The 26,456-nt window shown below is 34.9% G+C and overlaps 1 protein-coding gene across 4 annotated transcripts in view; it reads left to right on the top strand.

Moving 5' to 3' along the window:
* The window catches only part of AP3B1 (adaptor related protein complex 3 subunit beta 1), a 154,008-nt gene that overhangs the window by 83,930 nt on the left and 43,622 nt on the right, over nucleotides 1-26,456 (top strand). For 3 of the 4 annotated variants that reach the window (XR_002417582.2, XM_005505942.3, XM_065047388.1), the window contains exons 16-22: nucleotides 4,075-4,261; nucleotides 5,218-5,348; nucleotides 7,515-7,626; nucleotides 8,644-8,797; nucleotides 11,568-11,742; nucleotides 18,791-18,863; nucleotides 19,647-19,753. Coding sequence is in view for 3 of the 4 variants with exons in the window: in XM_005505942.3 (XP_005505999.2) it covers nucleotides 4,075-4,261; nucleotides 5,218-5,348; nucleotides 7,515-7,626; nucleotides 8,644-8,797; nucleotides 11,568-11,742; nucleotides 18,791-18,863; nucleotides 19,647-19,753 (939 nt within the window). In the remaining variant the exon portion in view is untranslated. The remainder of the gene's footprint in view (nucleotides 1-4,074; nucleotides 4,262-5,217; nucleotides 5,349-7,514; nucleotides 7,627-8,643; nucleotides 8,798-11,567; nucleotides 11,743-18,790; nucleotides 18,864-19,646; nucleotides 19,754-26,456) is intronic. The other variant, XM_021292178.2, reaches the window with a different exon arrangement.

Genomic DNA, 26,456 nt, shown 5'->3' with positions numbered 1-26,456 from the left:
CACATAATACTTATTTGAATCCTTTACTAGTTTCATTCAAAGCAAATGGAATTATGAAGATCTCAAAGACACAGTGTCACTTTATTGAAAAGTTGTGGTAGGATAGCCAAGAGTGACTCAACGCCAACCAAACAGACAAAAAGAGCTCTTTCCCCAGGTGAGGGGAGGGTAGGTAAAACTCATCTGTTAAGTCTTGTTTGGAAAACAACATTCTGGAGGAAATAAGACACTTAGTTATTTTTCACTTTTCTGTAAATATCTTATTTTATTGGCTAATAATTTACTAAGTATATGTTCAAACACTTAATGCAGCACATTCTCAGTAATGCGTATTAAGATTCAGGATCTTTTATAAGAATTACCAACATCCTTTAAGACCTGTGATCACCCCATGAATTTTCATAGAATCACAGAACCATTTTGGTTGGAAGAGACCCTCAAGATCATCAAGTCTAACCATTAACCTAACTCTGGCACTAAACCATGCCCTTAAGAACCTCATCAGTGAATCTTTTAAACACCTCCAGGGACGGTGTCTCCAGCACTTCCCTGGGCAGCATGTTCCAATGCCTGACAACCCTTTCCATGAAAAAATATTTTCTGATATCCAATCTAAACCTCCCCTGACGCAACTTGAGGCCATTTCCTCTCATGCTATCACTTGCTACTTGGGAGAAGAGACCAACACCTTTCAGGTAGTTGCAGACAGCGATAAGGTCTCCCCTCAGCCACCTTTTCTCCAGGCTGAACAGCCCCAGTTCCCTCTGCTGCTCCTCATCAGACTTGTGCTCCAGGCCGCTTCACCAGCTGCATTGCCCTTCTCTGAACTCTCTCCAGCACCTTAATGTCTTTCTTGTAGTGAGGGGCCCAAAACTGAACACAGAGTTCGAGATGTGGCCTCACCAGTGCCGAGTACAGGGCGAGAGGGTCAGGTTGGAGCTGTTTATAATTTAAGGAAGAATTTCAGGTTCAATCCTACCTGGATGAATATGTAATAAGAACAGGCTTTCCTCTCATTGTCTCTGTTGTTTGGTAAACTTGCTTCCTTTTTTCATCACTCAGACACACAAAAATTCTTGTGCATATGCTAGATAGCTGTCTAAATGGGGCTCATATAAGAGAACGAGTTATGTAGAAAATGTATAATCTAATTGCCTTAGCTGTTTCTTGCATATAGCAGGAAGAATAAAGTGATTTTGATGTGTTTCTGTTGTGTAACACAGGAGTCCCACCAGAAGATGCCTTGAGTAGTCCTACTGTATAAACATGTATCAGACATGGTTCTGCACAACTGCCTTATATTATGTATCTGAAGAATCAAGTTACTGCAAGCCAGTGATATTGAAGAGTGGATAGTTAGTTGTTTTTTCTCCCATTGTAGAGCCTCACCTGTTGGTCATACATATATGATAAAATTTTTCAGGTGAGGGTCTACCAAAAGCTTAATTCCTATTAATATAGGATAGGCATTACATTTTTAAATAGGACTGTTGCCACTAAAAGACTCTAAAATGTTGTTGAAGGATGAATTGAAGTATACTTTTCATATTAGCCAAACCAAAATGTACTAACGATAGATTCTAAGTGTGGAGATAAATTATATTATGCCTATATAATGAGCATGTCCAGATAACATATGATAATAGATGTATAATATCATATGTCAGAATACTTTGTCTTACTGTTCTATGAAGCAGCCATGGTGTGCATCTTCTGTCAAATTAACATTCTTGCTGAAATAATTTTCAGCTTCTTATGGATATTCCTTTGTTGGAAAAACGGATGTGTATTCATTAGTTTACTTTTTGTTTTTAATTAAAATTAATTGTTTCTATTAGCTGCCTCCATGTAGGAAAGCTCTGCTCCTTGTTTGGTTGCATCGCCATAAGACAAGAAAGAAACCAAGTATTTTCATGCTGTTTTCGTGAAAACTATTTCTACTATATATGATGCTTGCGAGGATAATTATTGTAGATATGGAGTATTCTTCCATATACCTGTGTTGTTCTTTATCTGTATTGGATAATACAGAAAAGAGATTTTAGGGGAGAGAAAGGGAGGAGGAAAAGGGGAAAGGATCATGGAGAAAATGATCCCATTAAAGAAAATGCGATCTTTCCGGACCAACTCTGTATCTAACTCCATCAATACTCACTGAAAAAGTGCCCGCCATGGCAGTAAGGCCCTCAACTTCTCCCATCCCTATAGCGATTCACAAGCAAAGACCACTGTGCTTTATGATCCATTCTGCTGAGCTTTTTCCCATGACAGCAAAGAGTTTTGTTTTTTTTTGTTTTACAGAGAAGTGATGGCAAAGGCTGTAGGAGGTACCCTGATGTAGGTTTATTCATGCTACCTGGGAACCCTCCCTTCCAATTCCATTTAGATTGAACAGCATAAGTCCTGCATGAATGCAGGTTATGTATGTTCTATCAGATGCAGCTGTTTAAAATTTTATACCCTGATATATAAATAGCTGCCAATAAGCTGTGAAATACATATGGCAGAAGTTTTACCTTTCCCAGAGCTAAGACAGTATCTTGAGGGAAAAAATGTCTTTTCACAGAACCATCCTTGGGTATCAGAGAGAAAAAAAAGAAACGAAAGGTGTTTCACTGACAGGGTTTTTTTTTTAACGATGCTTTTACTATTATTCTAATGTAATTTCTTCAAATTTTTGGTACCATATGGTATTTTGTTAAATGCTTGCATATGTTGCATTGTATATGGTTAAAATTAAAACAATATTTTGTTTTCTGTGTATTTCACTTACAGGAGTTAATCAATATTCTGAAAAATCATTTTTACATCTCTAGAAAAAACTTTAACTTGCATCCTCAAGGTGGAAATTATTAAATTCAACTTTTGTTAGAAAATTTCACATAACAAAATGGGCTGATTAATTTTTTTACATGTTTTTCCTCTTGCATGATTGAAACTGTGTTATTGTTGTAACAATAGCATGATAAACAAGATACCTATGCAAAGTTGTTTCTTTGTATAAAGAAATCTTCCAAGTCAATACATTTTAACCCTGTGTTATTAATTCATTCTGAGTCAAAATATTAAAAAATTACTTCGTTAAGATGGTAGATTATTTTTGTTCTTTTTCCTGTTTACTTGTATATAAAGGAAATGGCTTCTTTCAAATGTATATAATGGATACAAGACTGTTCAGCACTATTGTTCTGGTTACACTACAGTATTTCTAAGATACTGGGAAAGTGTCCCTGATATTTTTATATTCTTTTTTTTTTTAGTTTTAAAAATTCAGCTGAGTTATTAAAATTATTTAATACATGTTAATATTCTCAGACATCGAATTAGGAAGACCTATTATGCTGTAAAAAGCTGTGATAATATAAGTTGCTCTCTTACATAAATAAATAAATGACCAATATTACTGGAGGCTTTAAGCTTCAAGAAAAAAATGGAAGAAGTCTTTTATCCTGGGTTTTAGAGGGCATCAGCAGCTTGCTTTTATGAAAAAGTAACAGCTAAATGCACTGCAAATAATTTGCAGTAATCCAGTTCAGTGATTCATGTGTCTGCTTTAATGGGTCATAATTCAGGATAAAGTAACTGAGTGCAGTCAGAGTGCAGACACTGCTTATGCCAGGGACAGTATCTCTTCATAAAACACACCTCAGCAGAAGCAGTTTGCCAGCCCCCTAATACCCTCTGATGTTTTGATGTCCTGCATATTTTTCCGATTAAGTTTTGAGTGCCATGTTTTTAGTTGTATTTCCACATTCATTATCCTCACGTAGACCCTTCAGCGGGTTTGCCATATATGATTATTTTTTTAATGATGCCTTTCTTTCCACTTCAGCAGTTTAATAATCTAGCACATGGCTGCTTCTCAGTACTCAGCATTCACCTCCCCAATACAGAAGAGGACATGTGCTTTGGCTTCAGAATTCCATTTGCAGCTTTAGAAATGCATATTCCCTGTGGAACAACATTTGTTTGACATAACCATTCATTTTTATTACCTCTTTAAATATGTTTATCCAGAGTTATCAATAATCATAAATAACTTGTATTCTGTTCTTGTCCTGTTTTTTTCTACAGACAAAATTGCTTACCCAGTATGTATTAAATCTCGGCAAGTATGATCAAAGCTACGACATCAGAGACCGTACAAGATTTATTAGGCAGCTTATTGTTCCGAATGAGAAGAGTGGAGCTTTAAGCAAATATGCCAAAAAAATTTTTCTGGCACAGAAACCTGCCCCATTGCTTGAGTCTCCTTTTAAAGGTATAACTGCCAAAATCATTTGGTAAATGTTCATTGCATAAAGGAATGTGGCAGCCTATTCTGTTTCAAATATGCTCACAAATTGTGTCACTTAGCAAATACAAATGATTAATATGCAAGGATACTCACCCTGCTACTTGCTTTTGAACAAGCAAGGTTTGCATGGTTCAAACACAGTGCATTTCTCTGATGGTAAATCCTGGCTAACTGATCCTTTTCTATTCATGTGGATTTTAAATTTGATTTAAATAGCAGAAGGTGTGTCTTTTGAGGAAAACTATTCTTCTATTTAGGAAAATAGCTCTAGTCTTTTATCTGGACTTTAATAGAAGATTGTTAATGCGAGTGTTGCAAATGTTTTATGAATCTCAATATTGAATCTCAATAGATTAGGTTTTTATTATTTTTCTCTGAAGTCATAATTTTCTCTGTGCATTTTCCATGTCTTTTTACAAGTAAGGACTATTGTCTGTCTTCTCAAATTAAAAGGTTATCAGGTTATCTTAATTAAAAATGCTCTGTTATTGTGACTATTCGCAATTTTAATTTTCATACTTACTTAGTCCCAGTTTGGAAGCTCTTAAAGGAGCTCCATTTTGAAGAAAAACTATTAAAATTCTGGATGTGTTTGTGCCAAGACATGTATATGGATTGTTTAACTGTGCTGTCATTCTTAATATTCACAGTAAAGTAATTTTTAGAGAAGCTACATTTCAGAGCAACACCTCTAAACACACTGACTGATTAGCTTTTTTATTGACCATTATGGGGGAGATTATTGTAATCTATGGACTGAAATCAGTTTTTTGACCTATGAAGAGCTTCCTAGTTTATATTTATTCCATGACATTTGAGGTAATATAATGGCAATTACCTTTAGCCCTGATTAAGATTGCTCTTTGTGGTAGAGTTCATGGTGTTTGTGTATCTCTTCCATCCCCCCTCTTTTTTAATAGATCGGGATCATTTCCAGCTTGGCACCTTGTCTCACACGCTGAACAGCCGAGCCACTGGCTACCTGGAGCTGTCCGATTGGCCAGAGGTGGCACCTGACCCCTCTGTCCGAAATGTCGATGTAGCCGAGTCGGTATGTCAGCATCATTAAAAGTAACTTGGCTGGATACACTTGTCAATATAGAATATTAGCCTAAATTACAAATATTTAAATAGTATGTGTATGCTGTACTGAAAAACGTTGATGCATGTGAACATCCCTGTTGCTTATTTCAGCTTGGAAACCTGCGTGATGGCTGCTCTTTTCACAATGAGAGAGGTGGTTCAGCTGTAGGCCACTTCTGTTTCACTCATGGATTAAATGAGCCTTTTTCCCTTTCTTCTTACTTTTGATTTCATATGTCTTATATTTGCTTTGCTGCAGTATGTTATTTGCTGTTAGTGATGAGTGTAGCTGGACTGCCAAAGTAGGAGGTGAGCGGAGGTTTGTTCATGTACAAATCCAAGTCTAAATAGAAAAAAACAAGTAATAGAAAAAAAAGGCAGTGGCAGGTGGAAGTATTATGTATGTTTCAAAGTGTAAAGTTTGGAAAAGACAAAGGTTTATATTTAAGATCATCTGGAGAGAATTAGGCAAGTTTGTAATAGGAAAATGTCATCTATTAGTGCACTAGTCGGTTGTTGACCTTACAGGGCTGGTCTTCTACTGCCAGTAGCTTTTTGTTACTGGATTGCAAACTCTGAGACAAAGTCATATTCTGATACCGGATTTGTGATTTATACGTCAGTTACCAGAGTCCTACTAAATGTCAGTGAAAGCTAGTACAGTAACAGAAATATAAATGTATTGGAAAGTAGTGTGCTCGTGGTGCTCTCGGAAGTATGCTGTTGTAGCAGGCAGACCCAGAAGAGCATATGGTCCTTGTTGTGAGCCAGCTTCTACAGTAAAATGCACATGAATTAATTTGCCTGCAAGATGTTAGGCATAGCATAGGTAGGGAAAATTCTAAAAAATAGATATGACTTGTAGAAGTCAGTGAACAGCATTGTGGTAGAACAAGCATTTCAGTATGACATCTGCCTGTATACATTTCACAAAAAGAGGTATTTGTGTACAAACTTGTGAAAGCTTTTATGGGGAGAATCTGAAGGCAATCAGGTCAAGTGAGGTATTATAATTGACAGGATTGGTAGGAAAGAATGTGTAGAGGTGCCTTTGTCCATAAAAACAACAACAGGAAACGGATCAAATAGAGTAACATCCATCTACAACGTAATAGAAAACATTTCCCACCAACCATTTAAACCTCAAAACAAACATGAAAATCCTTTCCCCACCCCCTTTTTTTTTTTTGCAAGTATTTTCTTTGGAGAGTGTCTCATTGTCGTTAATTTTATGATCCCTCTAATACTGCATGTGCCCACACAATTTATGTGAGCGAAGCTTATTTTTTAAGCTGCAATCCACAATTAAATTGTCGTTCATATCCAAAAGAATATTGACTTTTTGAATATCAGTTGCTGGGTGGAGCATTACACAATTTTAACAGCTTTTGCTGTCTTAAGAGAAAGCCAGTGTGTCTTTAGAGCCATACACCCTTGCAGGTCACTGTTAGAGCTTTTTCAAAAGTTCATCTTGTTCTAGACCCGAGCAGTCACTGAAGCAGACCTGTATCACTCTGTTGATACAGTTGTTTGCCTATTTGTCTTTTTTTCCTGGCTTGAGTTTTGCTTCTGCTTCTCTACTGGAAAAGGGGGATGTTGAAAGAAAAAAAGTCTGGCCAAAGTATTGCTGTGTTCTGGTGTTCTCTTAGTGGTAAGAATTATTTTTATTAGAGAATTACGAAGGAAGTGGAATACTGCTGTAACTTAAGCTGCCTACTGGGCCCACATCTGTTTTCCCCTTAAATCTTGCCTTGATAAAGGTGGTGACTAGCCATATTTACCCATTATTCTAGTCATAGGCTAAACACAGCCAGATCTAGAGATAAAACTGCCAGACTTCAGGTTCTTTTGGCATAGAAATTTATTTATGGTTAGTGATGCTTTTAATCTGCCTTAGTAAATCTTTTTCTAGACACTCTAATAGATATATCATCTTTTATAGGTATGTACAAAACTTCTAGTTCTTCTAATTGTATAAAGTAAGAGAAGTTTAATAGTTTCTCTTGACTTGCCTAGTGGATTTATTTAGAAACTGCTAAATACTACTACTGTGAGTGTTTTTCTTCACCATGTGATGTGTATATTTTTGTATTGCTGCTTTTAAAAGTATACTTAAGCTGAAATTTATTTACAGGCAAAGGAATGGACTGGAATTCTAGGTAAGACGAAGAAAGAGAAACCTGCTGAAAAGTTCTACTCTGAATCAGAAGAGGAGGAAGATGAATCTGCCAGTACCAGTTCATCAGGTGGGCATTTGCAAAGCAACTTGAATCTGTGCTGCCTGGAGAATTGTGTCTTCAGAACAGGCCACTACTTAAAAAGAACTGGAAGAAATTAAAAGGGAAAAAAAAAAAAAGCCAGACCTGTGTATAAAATCAGGGAATCATGGAAGACTTTACATTCATTGTAACTGTGCGATAACTGCTAATTTTGCAGATATGGCTTGTATGTTTATTAAATGATTTAGACTTTGCTTTGTTGCTGAGTTAAAAAAGTTGCTATGCTGTTTTCATCCTCCTTTGCATCTAGTAAGAGTAATGAGAGTTTGTAACTCCAACTAAAACCCAGGGCAGCTAATGTTTTGTGGAAAGAGAGCCCATATGCTTGGTTGTTGGGAACGGTAAGTCTTGAATGTGTTTTGGAGTGGATTTTTAATGAAATACTATTTTTATAGCATGTTTTATAGCATTGATAAGTGGGGGTGATGATAGAGAATGTGACTGGCAGCTGCCTGTCTAGTGCAGTGAGCAAAGGTGCTTTTGAATATATTCACTTCAGATATTTGGATATTTGGTAACTATACGATTAATTAGAGGATGAATAATTTGTTTAAATCAGTGATTAAATTATCATCACTATCAGTATTCAAGAACAGATTATTTAATTAAGCCATTGGTTGGAAAGATAATCTTGCAGTTAACTGAACATATAGATTAGAGATTTTGAGGTCACCTCCAACTCCTGATAGGGTTATGTAATTTTGAAGAATGCACATGCAATTAATTTATTACTGGACTTTATAATTTGATAAAGTGTAATATTGTAGGCTGAAGGGACAGGTCTTTAACCAACAAAATTTTGTAAACATTAGGGGGAAGTTATTTCTTCCCTGCTTTTAACACAGGGTAAATAATGCTAAATATTGCAACTGGATCTTAAAATACCGAAACATTTTTTATTTTAAACAAACTTGGATTCCTAAAATACTAATTATGTAAGATATTTAGGAAAAAAAAAAAAAATAAGGGTTATTTTTATTTCAGAGAGCGAGTCTGGGAGTGAAAGTGAGAAGGAAGATAAGGAGGAAGGCAGCAGTGATGACAGTAGTGGAAGTTCTTCCAGTGAAGCATCTAGTGACACTGAATCAGAGAGCAAAGAAAGTGCTGCAAAGAAAACATCTAGAGCTGCTGATGAAAGGTAGGTATACATTTGTATGGTTTTATTTTTTTGTGGTACTAGCTTTTGAAGCACTCTTCCTGTAAACAGACTGCTAAGCTTTTAATTAGGCTTTTTGGGGGTGTATTGGTCAGAGAGTGATGTCTTCTGTCTCGGTGTATGCCATTAACATCAGTGTATGCCAGTAATACTCAGTGTATGAGCTGGGTACATATTTTCATTAATCAGACTATTCTTATGTTTGGAATTAATTTCTGACTTCAGTAAAATCTTGGGTGGCTTTTTGAAAATTGATGTAACCTTGGGAGGCTGAATAAGAGATCAAACAGTTGTATGAAACACTTAATTACCTTTTGCAGCAATTTTGCTGAGAGCTAAAATTAAGTCCTTCAACACTTTGCCGTTATGTAACTAAGACAATTGATTTTTCTAAATAATGTTACATTAAAAAGATTATGATCCAAATATTGGAGGCAAGGGCTGTGAAGGGAAACGGTCATAAGATATTTAAGTGTTAGCGCTTTTTAAGATTGCCCATTATCAACAGCATTATTATGTATTAAAGTATCATTAAAATTTTGAGTAATTGGGGCTGATACCTTGGATTGTATGAATCTGTTTCTTCCACTGCTGTCAGCAAGTGGCCTCTGCAGACATGATCGCCCTTTACTCTGTAGTCTGCTGCCAGCTCACTTGATGAGTTTGCAGCTCAGCTCAGTCGTGGCTGACAGCGCTGATTGGGGCGCAGTACGCACTCTGCTCCTTTTATTACAGACAGTAATTAAAGCCGCTCGCCTTGCCACTTCCATAACAAACACAGCATAATGCCCTAATTATGACTTTATTAATTTAAGTCAGGATTTAATGATTTTAAAAGTGATTTATATTGTTTTTCCTGTTCAGAACAAATGAAATCTGTAGGTTAAATTAATACAGGCTTTTCATCATCGCAAAGTTAAAAAGCTAGTTACCAGTAAATTCTTTTCATTAGAATAACATCTGAAATTTTAAGCAGTAAGGTAAACAATGATTACCCATCAAAACTGGCTGATGTACAATAAAGTAACATTTTTAATCTTCAAATACAGTTTTAAAGATAAGCTAAATTGTTGAAAAACAACTTACTTCATTTATATAATGGGTTCACAACAACTTATTTGTTGATGCAACTACAGCTTCTATTCAATGGTAATTAAGGAAATGTAGATAATTTTGTCAGTACCTGTGTTACACATCATGAAGAAGAATCTTTAAACAGTATACACTAGTGAATTTTTATGTCTAGCTCATTGGCCTCAAAGAAGTTTTTAAATGCTGTCATATTGAAATGTAATTTTGATAGTACGTATTTTTCACCAGGATTTTAACAATCAGGTATGCTACATTAGACTGTTTTTGTGAAGTGTACTCTTGTTTCATTTTTAGCTTTGCAAGGTTCAAGTTTGATACTCTTGGAGAAAAAAAACGCTTTTGATTAAAATTTGGGGGGTTGATTTCAACTTCAGTTACATGGATAGGCATTATTAGCATGGCTTAAATATTAATATTTATTTTTAATAATGTTGATTAAATTTGATTTAGGCAATTCAGTCTGGGAAGTCTTTGGGAAGAGGAAGGCGTTGCCCTGTTTTCCTTTCTGTCATATTAGATTTTTCAGTTCTCCTTGTCGGTATTTTTCCCTTATAAAAACATTGCTATCTCAGACAGTAATGCAGCATAGTACATTCTTTTGTACAGCACCTACAGCTAAGCAAAAATGTATAACAACTTAATTTGAGTCCAAAGGGACTCTTAGTAGTTGAGTGATCTGGATTTGTTTAATTATTGTTGACCTTGTTACCCTTCAAGCACTTTAGTAACCAATTTATTGTCTTGGAGAGGAAGCTGAATCATGTACTGTATGAAACACCTGATTTGGAATTATAAAATAGTTGCCTGCAGATCTAAGAAGAGAGATTTTCTTTCTATATGTGATACTAATTTATCTGTTCCATGATAACTGTTAGAAAACAGTTTTCATTTCCTGCAATATTTCCAGATAGTAACTCCCCCTGAGGAAAAAAGGGTAGTAATTATTATTAGAGGCAAACAAGGCAGATTTTAATAATACTTGGTAGCTGTTAGCACAGAGCAACATAAGGCAACATTGCCAGAGTGAACAGAACTTCACTGTGTAAAGAATAGTGTCTCCAAAGTCCATTAGTTGTAAGGTAACTCAGTGTGACCAAAGATTTCAGAATGTAGTGGCTCTTCTGTACAAACTCTTCAATGAGTTGAAATATTTGAATATATTATAGATCTTATTTCTAGGTGGATTGATTTAGAAGAATTAATGAAGGAATAAATTCAGTGCATTGAGTTTTATTTTGTTTTGTTTTTTTAAAGCAATATTACTTTGCAAAAAAACATAACCCATAAAGATTCTGTTAATCATAGGTAGAATAGTCTGAAAGTTTCTTTATACAAAAGAGAGTCTGCACTTCTTTCAGAAATGTCACAACTTCATTTCAGGCAAATAATGCTTTTAATATTTAAAATGTACATGTTTTTGTTTGGCTGTTTCACTGGATTAGATTGTAGGTGATGATTTATTATGTAATGTGATAGAATAATTTTGTGTACCCTTAAATAAGCTACTTACTTCTGCCATCTTAGCTGAGTTTTTTATTGTGAAAAAAATACTGGCTTAAAACTCATTTAATAAAACTTTGAAATGTTAGCTTAGGATATTGCCTAAGCAGATACCTTTGGAGGTTTTACATGTCTCTTAACATTTTTTTTCAATATGTAGTGATTCAGAGAACATTAAAAGGAAAGCAAAGGGGATCTCCAAAGAAAGCAGCACATCTGGTTCCTCTGATACAGAGTCCGTTTCATCAGAAGAAAGTTCTTCAGACTCCAAGTCAGAATCAGACTCAAAAAGTGACTTTGAATCTGGAAAATCTAGAAGTCCTACCTCTAGTAAGGTAAAATATGTTTTTTAAAAACTCTTATAAAATATGAAAAGGTGCATCTAACCTTCTCTATGTGTTTCCTTCTCTGGGAATGGGGATGGGTAGTAGTTATATGGATTTCTAAAAAAACAGCATTTCTGAAAAAAAGATTTTGACCTTTCATGAGAAGACCAATCCCAAAAGGGTTTAATAGTTTAAACAAGTAAGAATATTTTATAACAGAAAGCATATTTTGTTTCTAATTCCATTATATTTTTACTCCACAAATAAGAAGAAAAATAGAACCTAATTAATTTTTTTAGATTACTGTTGAACTAGTGAAAGCATAGTACATGGGTAGTTCGCAAAAATAACACCCTTATTTGGGATGGTAATTATATTAAAATGGGATTTTAAGGTATAACTAGTACAGGACCTGGGTCTGACAGGAAGCAAAACCAAGAAAGAGATGTTAGTACATTGTTGCTTAGGAGCTTGAAGGCATTCTATTAGAACCACTAGCTTTGGTTTAAAATTTCCTGTTAAAATTGGGAATAGTGCTGTTAATGCATTTATACGTGAGGTGTATCCTTAGATAGCAGAATTAATATGCTTAAGTAATCAGCTTTTTATTGCTCTCTGTGTTTGATAGGAATAAACCTGTAAAGGATTCCATTACTTCAAATTGCACTGGCTTTCTTACAACATTTATGAAGTAGCAAACTTTCAAATAAGTCTTTTATAGATTGGATTTGGAAATGTGTGAAGATACAAAAGTGTTCAACAGAGCCATTAATGTGTCGGTTAAGTTTTAATTGCTTACCTTAGTGAAGAAAAAGAGGTTAAAAGTTCATTATACTAAAGATAGCATTATAGACCTAGCACTAAAAGTATGAATTGGTTTCTCTTAATCTACCTACATTTAATTTTAATAAATAAATAAATTACAAACTTTGGCTAGATCTTTTAAGGTGGAAGAGTGAAAGAATTTCTGAAACTTATTTTTCTGATATCAAATATTTCCTGTGCATTTATTTCCATATATTCTTATTTAAAATTTGAAGAGTTCTGCTTTTGTAGCTCAAAAGTTTCCGTTTTAATACTGATTTGTGGTTTGGAAAATTAAGTGATACCCTGATGCATTTCAAATGAAGCCAAGACATTTGTGTCAGGACTTCTGTATAGATTGCTGAGTAGTCAAAACAGACATTGTTTGTTGCATTTAATGGACAGATGTGTTTTGAACAATTAAGAGAGTAGGCTGTAACTTTATTAAGCTGTTTTGGTGTGTATTTCCTTTAATTGAGGCAGTAAGGCTCTCTCTTTCCCTGGATCTTAAAATGACTTTGTACGTGGTCTCTGTTTTGTAACTGTATAGGTCCTCCTAGAAACTCTGAGTTATAACCTTAACTTTTAACCTATTCCCTTCTTCGACTAAGTAGAACAAAATATGAAGTGAGATTGTAGCATTTGAGAAATGGAGGTCTGTTTCTGTGATTTGATCATCGTGTTCTAACCAAATACTACACTGGATAATGCACCTGTGTCCACGTTTTTTGTAATAGAGAAGCCAAACTGGATCTTGCCAAAAAATGGTAGCAGAACAAAAGTAACCTAAATGTACTCAGAATAAACTTCCTTGATGCTATATGGGATATGAATTAATTTTAACAGTTTGCAGCTTCTCATATTAGCAGAGTATTTCTTCACCAGAAACTAGTAGGTGCTCTGACCTGCTTAGTCCTGAGCAGCCACTGCAAAACCTTATTCAAACAATCGTGTCTTCTCTCGGCTTCATTTGTCCAATTTTTCTCAGGATATCAGTCCCATTGTTCATTATTTCTTTGACTACCCTTCTGGTTCTTTTGCAGGTTATGTGAGGACGACTAGGATAAAGCTTTTTGTCTTTTAAAACAGATGTTGAGAATGTGTGAAGTCAAATATACTGCATAATATGAGAACCAGAATTTCCAAGAAGCTTGAGATTGTTTTGTGAAAGTCAGTTGAAAATTGTCAAGCCCTGGAATTTTAAAAGAAGACAAAGAGCATTGCAGTAGTCCTGAAGTCTTACTTGATTAAGAAGCACCTACAAATAATTGTGTTGGGAACAAAAAGTATTTATAAGGAATTGACAGAAGTCTTGATCAGAGTCAAAGGGTAGAACTAGAAAAATTTCAAACCTTTTAAACATCACAAAAATGTTAAAACAAATAGCAATGAGTTTACATGCATGGTAGCAAGAAAAGGAGGAGATTATTGAAAAGACATCATAGAGCTCACTATGCAAAAGCTAAATATCTATGTTCCGTAAATTATTTTTCAATAAGAAATTAGCACATTTGATGTAAGGGCAACAAGCAATCACTGGTACACAGTGAACATCAGTGATCATATATGAAGGGGGCAGGGGCAAGTTAATTTAACACTCTTGAACAGAGGACTGTTTCAGTGTACTATATTAATCTCTAGAGCCATGAAGTTAGTTTCCATTTAAGCCAGGCTGGATGCCTCCATTTTTATTTGGGGTGTTTCTGATACTTGGTTATATTCAGAGGTGTAATTGGATGAGGGGATGATGAGAAGAATCACAGGTATTTTGTGTCAAAGGTGACGGTTATGCTAACTAGCTTAACAGATTTTTTGGAGAAATATGTGTTTTGAGCCCCGTGATGATAGGTAGAGCTAACTGATGATAACATAGATAATCCCTTCCAAACTGGAAAGAAAAGCAATTGTTAACAAACTTTAGAGAACAATATAAAGTCTTGTATAGAGCCCTTGTGTAGAGGTACAGTTTACAAGAACCAGCCATGTTTATTTTATTTCCAGGATGATGTTAGAGTTTTTCTGCTTCCTACTTGACTTCTTTTCAGACCACCCAGGAAGCAGATGGTTTGAGCCAGGATTTCAAAAATATGTGGTTTTATTCTAATAGATTTTTATTGGAAAAGCCGTTGCTTACCTTATTCTGCTACAGGTTTTTCTTTATTTGGTCAGTGTGTAAGGGGAGATGGTTCATTAGGATTTCCTTTCCCTTTAAATAAAACTTAAAAGATTTTCTGAGATATATATACTGATAAGAGAAGTAGTTAGTAGGCTCTATTTTTATAGCTTCTCCGTCACACGTTATGAATTACATTACATAGCTGATGTTTTGGGTGGTGTTTACCATTCTATATGTTCTGTTGGGTACCATTGCTGTGCTCAGCAGAATTTTCATAATAAAAAAGGTTCAGTTACACTCAGATGAGAGGTTAATTTGTACATACATCCATGCATTTACTAGCATTAAAATGGGTTACAAAATCTTCAGATTATTTTTCCTGAACACATTATTAATGCTTTCATATATTTTTCTCTTGAAGAATAATTTTGAAAAAGCTGTTGTGTTCACTGTAATTGAGCTGCAGTGAATAGAAAAGTCAGTCTCTTGTACTGCAGTGTTTTATATCATTTTGAAATATGGGTAGTTTGAGCTGTTCAGATACATATTATACTGTAAGCATAAATATTGTAGAGCTAAAATACAGATTTGAGGATGATGCATGTATAAGTAGGTGTCTCTACAGTGGGATTTTTAAATCAGCTACTGTTGACCTCCTTATACAAGTATAATACAGTCACTCAGCTGTTAAAAACCTGATCCACTATTTAAAAATATACAAAAACAAATTGTCTATCTTTCTGCCTGATCTCTTTTCAAGTGCTAACACAATGGAAACAGTGGGTGATCTGTTAATGCATTTGGATTGTCAGTGATGGTTTTGTATAAATATTGGGAGGATAAGAAATAAAATTCGCACAGCAAAATATGATTTCATCTGCCTTTTCTCTGCAGCTCCATGGCTCATGCTGCGGTGTGAAATTCTCATTTTACACACTTTGCAGGCGGAGCACATGAATTATGCATTGAGCAAGAGAAATCTCCTGCTTCAAGTCCTATATGCATTTACCAGGTTCCATCTCTATTACCAAGATGAATTGCAAATGGAGAAATGTTTGATGGAATATAGCTTAACTTCTTTGTTTAGTATTCTGCTTTTCCCGTAGTGGGCTATCCTGGTAGGAAACTGTTTGGTTTATATTGTAGACTTAGTTTTTAAGAAAAAAGATGAAAAATTATGTTACAGAGGAATGCCAGACATGTCAGAACCTTTTTATTGTCTTGATTTAGAATGCAAAGCTTTTTTCATTCAATAGAAATATCTGTTGGTAGTGTTTGTTGCAGTCATTGGCTATTTATTATTCCTAGAAAGCCAATCAATTTTCCTTTCTTGGAAAAAACGAATTAAAAAATAATCATGTTTGTAATAGGCAAGACCATTGTAAATAGATTTCTTTAGTGTTTTCTACAGAATTGCCCACAATTAATGTACCTACACATATATAGAAATATACGTATAAGTAAGAAAATATTTGTGTGGTTTTGTATATATTGCATACAAACACACTCATATAAGTAGCTGAGTATTTACTTAAGCTTAACATACTTGACTGAAGTAGAAAATAAAATATGACCATACTTTAACATTAGCTTTGTCTTGATTTAGTTAGCTTCTGATTTTACATTTCCCAGATGGTAGGATTGGGGTTTTTTTCTGTGTATGGTTTTGGTTTGGTTTTGTTTTTACAGTAAAGTGATGCACTTAGGTACAGTGTTCTGACAAAGTGTGCAGTGGAAGTTTTTCTCACCAGGCATTACCTTGATGTAATGATTCTTTGCTTGTGCCTTATCTTAGGGCTATTTTATTTTATTTTGAAGTATAAGAAATAAATTCTCTTGAAGGGTTTTTTCCTCATTTTAAAATATTAATTATATAGTAGATTCAAAATAATATCAGTGCAGAAATGCATTTTATCTTACAAAATTATATATCAAGCTTTGTGGTATGTACTTAGTAACTACTTTAGAATAACAAAATAAATAAGAGAAAAAAATGAACTGAAGCATACTATTGGTATTATTCGTGACATAAAGTGTAATATTTTAATTGTCTTCAGTAAACAGATTAACAGTAAGAGGGTTTTCTTGCCTCTGACTCCTAAGTTTTTTAAACATCTTCACCTAGCAATGCTGCCACTGGCAGAACTGAAGCATATACAGAATCCTTCTGCTGTAGACTCTTATGTGGATGATCCACTTTTCATAGACTTTAATTGGTTGCATAATAAGAGGAAATGGAGAAATTCCATCTCTACTGGAATTATTAGCAAATACAGAATTCTAGCTAAAAATCAGCTATGATTAAGGTTCAAAAGGTTAAGACAGAACTGTATCGTATGGAGAAGTGGGAGTAGGGAGTGAAACAGTTTGGAAATTCAGAGTTCTTTTAAAAAATATATAAATTCAGGGGTAAATATTCAGCAAATTGTGCCATTAAAAGACTTGGGATTCATTAAAAGAATTATTGTGCAGTTCTTCCTCTGATACTTCATAGACATTGAAGTAGAACCTGTAGCTCATTAAGTATACTCTTTATCCTTATTTCACAGATTTAAAAAAAAAATAGCCAGAAGAAGCTTAATGATTTGCCAGTAATGACACTGGAAGAGAAAATGAAGTCTGGTAGCTGGGAACTCAAGAGGGCAGCTCCTGAAGCAGATACTCTTAATCATTCTGGACAATGCTTATAAGGAATAGAATAACATTAGCACAATTTTAAAGATATTTTTAATATTTCCTTTGTCCAGTCAACTTCTGTGTTTCGGATAAATCAGCATTTGCAGAACACTCAAATATCTTAGAGATAAGGAGCACTGAAATAATTTTTAAAACAGTGACTTCTATTATTCTCTGCCCACAAGATTCTTCTCCTCCCCAAATATCTAAAGCACATCTGTAAGGATCACATAAGCAACTACTGTCTATTTGAGCCCTGGGTTTGTTGGAAGAAAATGATGAGCAATGTCATTTTGGCCCAGGTCAAGCCTGATAGTCATTCACATCAACAGCTTCAAACAATACTCCGGAGTATTGTTTGTTTGCAACTGACCGTAAGGCTGAGAGACTGGAAGACAGGGAGTGCACCTTTAGAAAGGACAGGTCATTTTATTCTCTGATGATAGTCAAATAAAGTGATTCTAGCTACTGAGTTTCTGACAGGGCTCCAAACTCCTGTAGGAATTTGTATCCTGTTTGCCTGAAGAGTCTGTGACAACTTGCAAGAAATGCTGAAGAAATTGAAACCCGGATGGGCATACAGAGTTTTGCTGATTTATTTAGACCTATTCATGTATTAGAAAAGGTAAAAGAATAATATATGTATATGCATTAATATATGTATATGCATTTGTTGTCACATGCTGTTAAAGAGGAAACTGGTAAACTAGAAGGTTCAAAGAAGTATGACTGCTGAAAAGAATACATTTAAAATACTTTCAAGCAATGTCTTAAGGTCTAAAGGCAGTGGATAAATTCTCCGAAAGAGGGACGGAGCCTTCTGCCCATTGAGTGAGACAGAGAGAGCAAACGCAGAAAGGTTCTTCGGTGGATCCAGGTGAAGGATGCTTAAGAAAGGGTGGGAATAGCATGGTGATAAACTGGCTGATGTGCATCCAGGGGGTAATGTGTCCAGGTTCTGGCTACATCCAAAGACCAGTCCTTTTTACTAAGCCACCTAATGGGAATCCATATTGAGCTGTGACAAACTAAGTTCTCTGTAAGTGTGACCAACACTTGCTCTTATTAGATTTCTTTATAACTTTTTATTTAGCTATACTGAAACAAATTTTGTTGAAATATTATTTTGTTTGCCAGGTTACTTTTGTCTTCACAAAAAATGCTTCTGTCTCTGTTTTAGTGATCTCAACAGAAATGTCTGATCTGTCACCAAAAGTTTTCTTTGAATAGCAACAGTAACTATATTAAACAAAAACATGGGCTTTAGAGGGGTAAATGTAACTCAAATGTGGAGTTTGGGTTCAGCTTACCTGTACAAAAAAATCTTTCTCACTAGGTACTGACCCCTGAAAATAGATAATTTTTTGTTCAGCAAAGAAGACACACTTTGCTTCATAGAAGTATTAAAGACTTTTATTTTGCTGATATGGTATAAGAGGAAATATTTGTGTATTTTGACAGAAAGAAGAAAAACCAGTACAAGATAGAAAAGCTCCAAATAAACAAGATGTTTATCTTTTAGATTTAGATGACTGTGAGTATCTTGATTAAAGCCTCATTTTTCCTGTGACATAAATTCAATTCAGTTAATTCAATGAATTTTAAATGTCTGGAACATTGATTCTGTTCATTTATTGTACCAGCTTCCTGACAAAAAGCTTAGATTATTGACTTATTTTTATGCATAATTATTACAATATGTGATTTTGTTTGTTTTAGAATTGAGAAATAGTTTCAAAATTTAGAATGTACTGGTATGTAAAACATTAATTTTGAGAATTTTTGTGTGTCTGGACTTGTTTTCTCTTAAAGTGAGCTTGTTTTCTCGGGTGTCAATTAATGTCATTCATGCAACATCTGTGCAACCTATGAACCAATTGTAGTACTATAATAAGATAGTAAAAGTTACAATTTTGGAGGACAGATTAAATTGTAATCTTGGAAGGGAAGGGCAGAGGTGGCACTGGTTTTTGGCTGTGCTTTGTAGTACCATTCTTCAAATTTACTCCTGTAGGTGCAATGCATGTTAGAGTTGCATTAATATGTACTTTGCACATAACTTGTAAATGAAAATGTGCTGCATAATATGGATAAAATAGACGTAAATACTGTAGTCAATACATATATCCATTTTATTTACATTTTCATTAAGTATTGGGGCTTTATGTCTGAAAAAAATCTAAGAAACATATATACAAGGATGAAATAACTAGATCACGATGTAAAACCTTTTTTACACGTCATGAAAATAGCTCATTCTCATTCCTAATATTCTAAATTTTTTAAAAGTTAAGTATCCCTTGCCTTTTACTTCTAGTCTGTCCTGTGACAACTCCTGTGGCAGTTCCAACAGCAGCTGTTTTGTCCCCAAGTGTAACAGCTGACCTAGAGGGATTAAGTCTTTCAAGTTCATCAGTCATTGATGTAAGTAGCCTTGAAAAAGTGGGATGGGTGTGTGGGGTGTCTTAATTAAAGCATTTCACGTGGTTTTGAGGCAGTCATTAAAGTGATTTTTTTTTTAAGTGCTTTCACCCATAAAGGTCTTGAATGAAATTCTGGTTTATGTACAAGTCTGGCAACTTTTTTTCATCTGTAATAATTATGTGCTAAAGCATTCTGAGAAAAGTGTGAGTATTGCATGTCTGAGAAGGATGCCTTCAAGGATTTTTAACCTTGTCTTTCAGTCTGTCTTTTTCTCTGCCTGAGGGAAACTTTAATTCACGAATCAAGCATGCAAACTATATAAATCTTTCAAATCATCTGGTTGCTACACTATCAAAAATAAACTACAAGAAAATCACATACCTGTTAATCCTCAGTCTGTTTGTTTACCATACATGCCTTCAATTATGATACTTTACTACTTGGAAGTAGTTTTTCATGAGTATACGAAGCATAGCCCCTTGGTGCAAATAAAAAGGGTATAGATTTGCAATCAGTGGTGTATCAGTATGTGTCATGATTCATTCTGTTAGTGCTTTCTGCTTTGTAGCACTTTCCATTAGGGAATCTCAAAACTATAGGTATAATTAAGCTTAGCAAAGTCATGGAAGGTAGAGGGCATTTGTTTGTTGGGGAAAGGATGGTAGTTTGTATTCTTTTTGGTCGTTTTTCTTTAGTAATTTTGTATTTCCAATTTAAATTTACAATTTAATAAGGAATTGCAGCAGTACAACATGGTATACTTATCATTGTGAAAGTGGATGGGAGTGATGAGAAAAAATACCAGAGGCACAGGCATTTTTTAGCCTAGCCTTGTTTCTACTGGGACTGGTATATAGAACCTACACTGTGACTTTAATAATTACTGGTAAGGTACTTTGTGCTGATTTGACTCAAGAAATAAAATATCTTAGCTGATGATTCAGTTTCTTATTCGCGGGCTTTAAATTTTGCTGTTGAAAAGTTAGACTTTAAGATGATGTGTTGGATACTAGTCTTATCTAAGATAATTGTGATGCAATTTGAATTTCAAGCAGAGTGGTAGCAATCTGTGGACAAGCAGTCACTTTACCTGATGTGTAGTCATTCTTGTGTCACACAGTCTTAAAATGCCAGAAAATGCCTTCCATGTTAATTTGCAGCGTAGTACGCAGCGTTAGGTGAAAAGCCTGAGTTTAACTACAACTATGTTGTTATTCCTGGGATTGCAATACCACAATTGCATCTTTGCCATCCTTTATGGCTTTGACAGTTCGAAATAGAGGCAATCATCTGTTTTCCTGGTTCTGGTTTAGCTCAAGAATTAGTCTGGTCTCTGTGCTTTACTTCAGAATTGCCATCTTTGAAGATAAGTTAAAGACAGCTATCAGTAATATCGGATGCTTGAGAACACTCTCTGTTTGCCAGTGTCTTTAGTCCTTTCATCATCTACAGAACATGAACACATGTTCCGCTATCACATTCATACCTGCTTTCCTCATGGTTGCCACTATGCGTTTACTAAATTGCTTCTTCCCTTTCTTCAGAAGGTAGCTGCAATGAAATAGAGGTGTTAGATAGAAAGAGATCGAAGGTGTATGCTGAACAGGGAAAGAATTTCTGCATGAAAAGGCTGATTCTGCAAAGTGCCTCTTTCTTGGTACTGCTGAGCTCCTCGTAAAACATGTAACCAGCAAAGAACCGGGAACATTTTGTCGTACTCCCTGCTGCGTAAACAACTCAAATCACACAAGAACTGATTGTTGCTGCCTGGATAGTGGTTACATGTTTTGGGCTGTGTTCTCTTTTCAGATCTACTCTCAACTTTTTTTGTCATTGACAATAATTGCAGAGGTACATGAGGTCCTTTGCTGAGCTTTGTGCATCAGGAGGGAAGAAAAATTAAACCCTAAGGTTAAAACCTGTTCTTTCAAATGATATCCATATATTGTAAAAAGTCTTGTGTGCGAGTAGTTAAATAACTATTGTCACATGTTGTTCAGCACCATCAGATTATTTTCTAAAAATGGAAATACAAAAATGGTTTTTAAGACTTCATGTGAGAATGGCCCTCTTAAAATAGTATTTTGAACTTAATCTGTGATTACTGTTTCTAAAAATAAGGAGGATAGTTGCCATACTTCAGAAAACTTTTTCTTTCTTCAATGGGAAAGAAAATGAATTTAACTGCAGGGCACATGCCAAACTAACAGTGAGAAATTAATTTATCACTAGGCAATGGAGAGCGTGGAGTAAAAATAGATAAGTACAGTATATGACCCTAATATCAAAGAAATGTAGCAGCCACTTATCTTGGAATATGTCAGGCACACTATTATTCAAATCAGTCAGCACTGTAATTGGATACAGCTTTTAGAAACTTATAACACCAAATTCATAGCTGCTGAACATTACAGAAAGCATAAATACAAGAATGGTTTTACAGTAATGGTATGGGTCTCTTTAAACCTACAAAACCAAAATATCCTTGAATAGAAACTAAAGTGCTCAACCTGATGCTTTGTCCTGTGCTTCATTTGTTTTTATGATTCATGTTTACATATAGCACATTTCCCCCTAATATAAACGCACACATGCGTGTTATAGTTTGTTCCAGGAATAACAATATTATCTGGTAATTTATGGACAACTTTTTTCCAACTGGATACAAAACATAGTAAATCCTTGTGCATCCTTCTGCCCTGGTACCTGTAGTCCATCTTCAGATGGCTCAACCAAAGCCAGGTAACGAGATTGCCAGAGGCTACTATGGAGCTTTTCAGGGTGTCCACAAAAGAGAAGTCAGACCAAAGTGAGAGAAGAGTTGAAAAGAGGAAAGGAAAACTCATGAATGACATAAGGACAGGGAGGGTTATAACTTGCTTCAGGAGATAATATTTTGAGCAGGAATAGTGAGAGGAGGAAGAGGAGAACTGTGGTATCAGAGAGAAACCAAAGAGGGGGTGATTCATACCCATCACACAGCTGATAAAGAAAAGCTAAACCACCTGTTCTTTTCTCATGAGTATTTTAGATGGTAAAAGTGTAAAAGCACCTGCTCTCCTAGATGTCTTGAGCCCTCAGTATGATGCATATGGTAATTAACTGGTAAAAATGACACACACTTTTAAAAATAAAAATAATAAGAAGGAAATACTGCATTGGTGGCAAGAAATTTGTTGTGATTCAGAACAGTGTTAATGCAAGGAAGAACTGACAGCTGGATATGAGCCCTGACAGTAGCAGCAATTGGATGGGGCAAAAAGCATGTGGATGTATGGGCTCAGTTAAATAGGGTTTGAGTGGAGAAGATTGTTTCCCCTGCCCCAAATAGAGGATGATTTGGGGAAAAAGTCAGGAGTCTATAACAGAAGTTCATGATAAAAGCATGTGTCAAAAACAGGAAAACTCTTGTAGTGAAGAGGTACTTAAAAATATTTGATGCAATCATTTAGTGTTGCCAGTAATTGTTGTGCTTATGGAATTATGGTATAATTGTGGAAGTGATTCAGCTTTATTTACTAAGGTTTTATTCAGCGTGTTCTATCTGTTCTCTTGATAGTATTTATTACCAATGATATGTTTTTATTGTTTCCTACTACTCTGAGTTCCACCCAAACTGTTTAGGAGGGGAGAAGTAAATCACCTTGTTTCCTGTCTCATGTCTTCCTGCAGAACTTTTGACTGAGATCCACTTTGAGAACTTCTTTAGAGTGGTGATGCATAGAGCAGAAATAATAGCTTTTGACAAAAGTCAAGGTCAAGCTGCAAGCCTGTCAAACCAGGTGAAAAATACATTTAATTTCAAATTGAGCACACTTAAGAGAATTCCTTGAGAAACAGTAAACATGAACTCTCTCAATATTCAACTAGAGATATTTTCAGAACAGGATAACACCTTAAATGGTAGTTTAATTTTTTAATGCATAATTTCTTAAGTTGTTGAGGTGATCCTTACAGGGGAAAACTTTCATGTTACTTAGGTTGCTTTGTCCATTTAGGGTGTTTATAATTCCCCTATAGCAAATGTTAAGACTGATCTGAAGCATATTATTTTCCTGTGTGAAGGATCTCCTCCTAGAAGTACTGGGAACACAAGGATTGCAATAATGGATCATATTGTGGCTCTGTGCTGATATGCAACTTGTAGGAAAGGTTAGCATGATGTGCTTAAGAATTTGCGAAATCCTGCAGTAGAGAAATGAGTAATAGTTCTGCTAAATAATTATTAGTGTGCATTCAACTTCATGAGTTTTATTTATTCAGAGCTTTGTTAATAAAACTATCTACATTTGTGATTCGTATAAGCTCTGGTCTGGGTTCTTACCTCAGGAATGGCTGTATCAGAAGAAGCATTCACTTGTTAATGTAATGAAAGAGATGTGGTGCAGTCACTTATGATAGCAGTGGATGGCATGCGATGGTTTGACTAGATTCTTGATACTCTTCTGCCTGTGTTCTTAGAGTCATTTTGATTAACTACCATTGTTTTTTAAATAACTAGTTTTACTTTTCTGTAAATATATCCAGTCCCCCCTAGGACACTTCTAAATTTTTTTACTCAGACAAAAGATGTTTCTTTTAAGTCAGTTTTCAGTGTTAGCCACATCCTATCTTCTATCACATGTTTCTGTGGTTTTGTGTTAGGATAACACAGACTTACTGTATCCTTTATGTAATTTTATTATTTTTTTATAGTTTACCATTTGCCCTGTTGTTTTGCAGCTCACTGTAAGAAACATCTTAACCTTTTGGTGTTGCATCACAGGAAAGTTTTTTCCTATGCATTAAATGTTTTCATTATTCTTATTCTGAAGCCCAACCTTTTATTTAAAGATTGAAATTGGGAAGCTTTGTTGGGGGGAGGTAAAGGGGGAAGTTGGGCACAAGATAGTCTACATGTGTCCTACCCCAGTGCATGCTTATAGCTTGTTTGCCTTCTTGATCACACTTGCATATTGAGCAGATATTTTTTTCGAGTTCTGTGTAGTTTTCTCTGTGGATTTGTTTCTTAAGATCATAGAATCATAAAATCATAGAATGTCCTGAGTTAGAAGTGGCCCAGAAGGATCATTGAGTCCAACTCGTGTCCCTGCATAGGACAACCCCACAGTTCACACCATGAAGATGGTGCTTTCTCCACATGGAACAGTTTAAAATATCTGCTTTGCCTCCAGTTTTCCCTGCTCTGCGCTCTGCAAGATTTATAACTAGCGTATAGGCTTAATTGAAACCAGTTTTAATAAATATCATGTTAGTAGGGTGCCTGGGAAAGTTTGCATCTACGAAGTAAGTGAAAAGTCATAGTCCTAAATTTAAGAGTTAAAAAGCAACTTTCTCTTAGTGCCACCCAAAATTCAGCTTTGCAGCTGATTAGGTGTGACTGATGCTTGTGGGAAGGCGGCGTGGTCCAGTGAATACAGAACTGGGTGTTACATATGGAAAATGAGTTCTATTTTTGGCTTACTACTTGCTGCATGATCTGGAGGGAGTAACTTAATCTTTTAGTTTTCCATCTGAAAAATGAGGATAATGATGCTTACCTTGGGAAAGCACTTGGAGATCTACAAATGAATGTAGCTGCTCATCAGCAGATATTAACCGTTGCCAAGACAGAAGAAGGAATGAAACAAAGACCTCCTGCATACTTAATTTCATTTTTCTGTGTTTATATAAATTTGTTGTATAAGAGGGTGTTCTTAAATTGGCAACAGTATATGTGTCACATGAAGTATTTGAAAGTTATAATGTCCTTTCAGAAATTGTTTCCGCATACTTTTAAATATGTTAGCTTGAAAAAAAACAACCTGCTATGACACTTTTTTCAGGTGTGATTTTGCATTTGTTCTTTAATTAGAAACCCATTTATTGGTGATGTTTATTAGGGTTCAAGCCTTAAAAATACCCTCAAGTGTTTATTAAATGCAGTAATGCTTAGCAAGCTCTACACTTAAGAATATTCAACTTCTTGTCTTTTGAATAAATTAGATAATTTAATTTGAAAGTTCAAACATGATCTTTCTTCTGAGTCAGAAACAAGTTTCTGATACAAGATGCCGGCACAAATAATAGTATGCCCAGTCTGAGAGGTATATTGTATTATTACTATGTATAATCTCATTGATTTAGTAGATTACTGTGTAGTTTAATACTAGATGTTCTCCAGAATTGGTCTTTTGTTTATACTTTAAATATATAATGTATATGTTATGTGACTTTACTATATATGCTTTAAATTACATAAATGTATAATTATATAATGTATAATTAGTTAGCAACTTGCATGTTAATTATATTGTATTCTGAGTAGCCAGGTCTTTGATTAACAGTAGTGCTCCTGATTCAATGCTATTTTGCTGTTTTGTCATCTTGGAGTGAAAAAGATCGAACCAATATTCAAATATTGTGTTTAAAAATAAAAGTGCTAAAATTGCAAAGTAAAGTGCAATTACAGTATTAAAATCCTATTTATAAAATAGAAATTAAATTGGGGATGGGTTTATTGCAAGAAAAGAAACTCCTTTAGATAAGTTACTGTGATGAGACCTTTGATCTTTTTTTTGCCTTTGGTTAAGTCAATACTGTACTAAAATGAGTCCAACTTTTTTGAGAATTAAATGCTTAGATCTATGAGAGAATTTAAAGTAATTTTTTTTTTATAACATGAAAAATGCATATATTATACTCCTTAAAATGGGACTGCTGT

The sequence above is a fragment of the Columba livia genome, chromosome Z, assembly GCF_036013475.1.
Source record: "Columba livia isolate bColLiv1 breed racing homer chromosome Z, bColLiv1.pat.W.v2, whole genome shotgun sequence".
Lineage (NCBI taxonomy): Eukaryota > Metazoa > Chordata > Aves > Columbiformes > Columbidae > Columba > Columba livia.
This window is presented reverse-complemented; position numbering and strand designations above follow the sequence as displayed.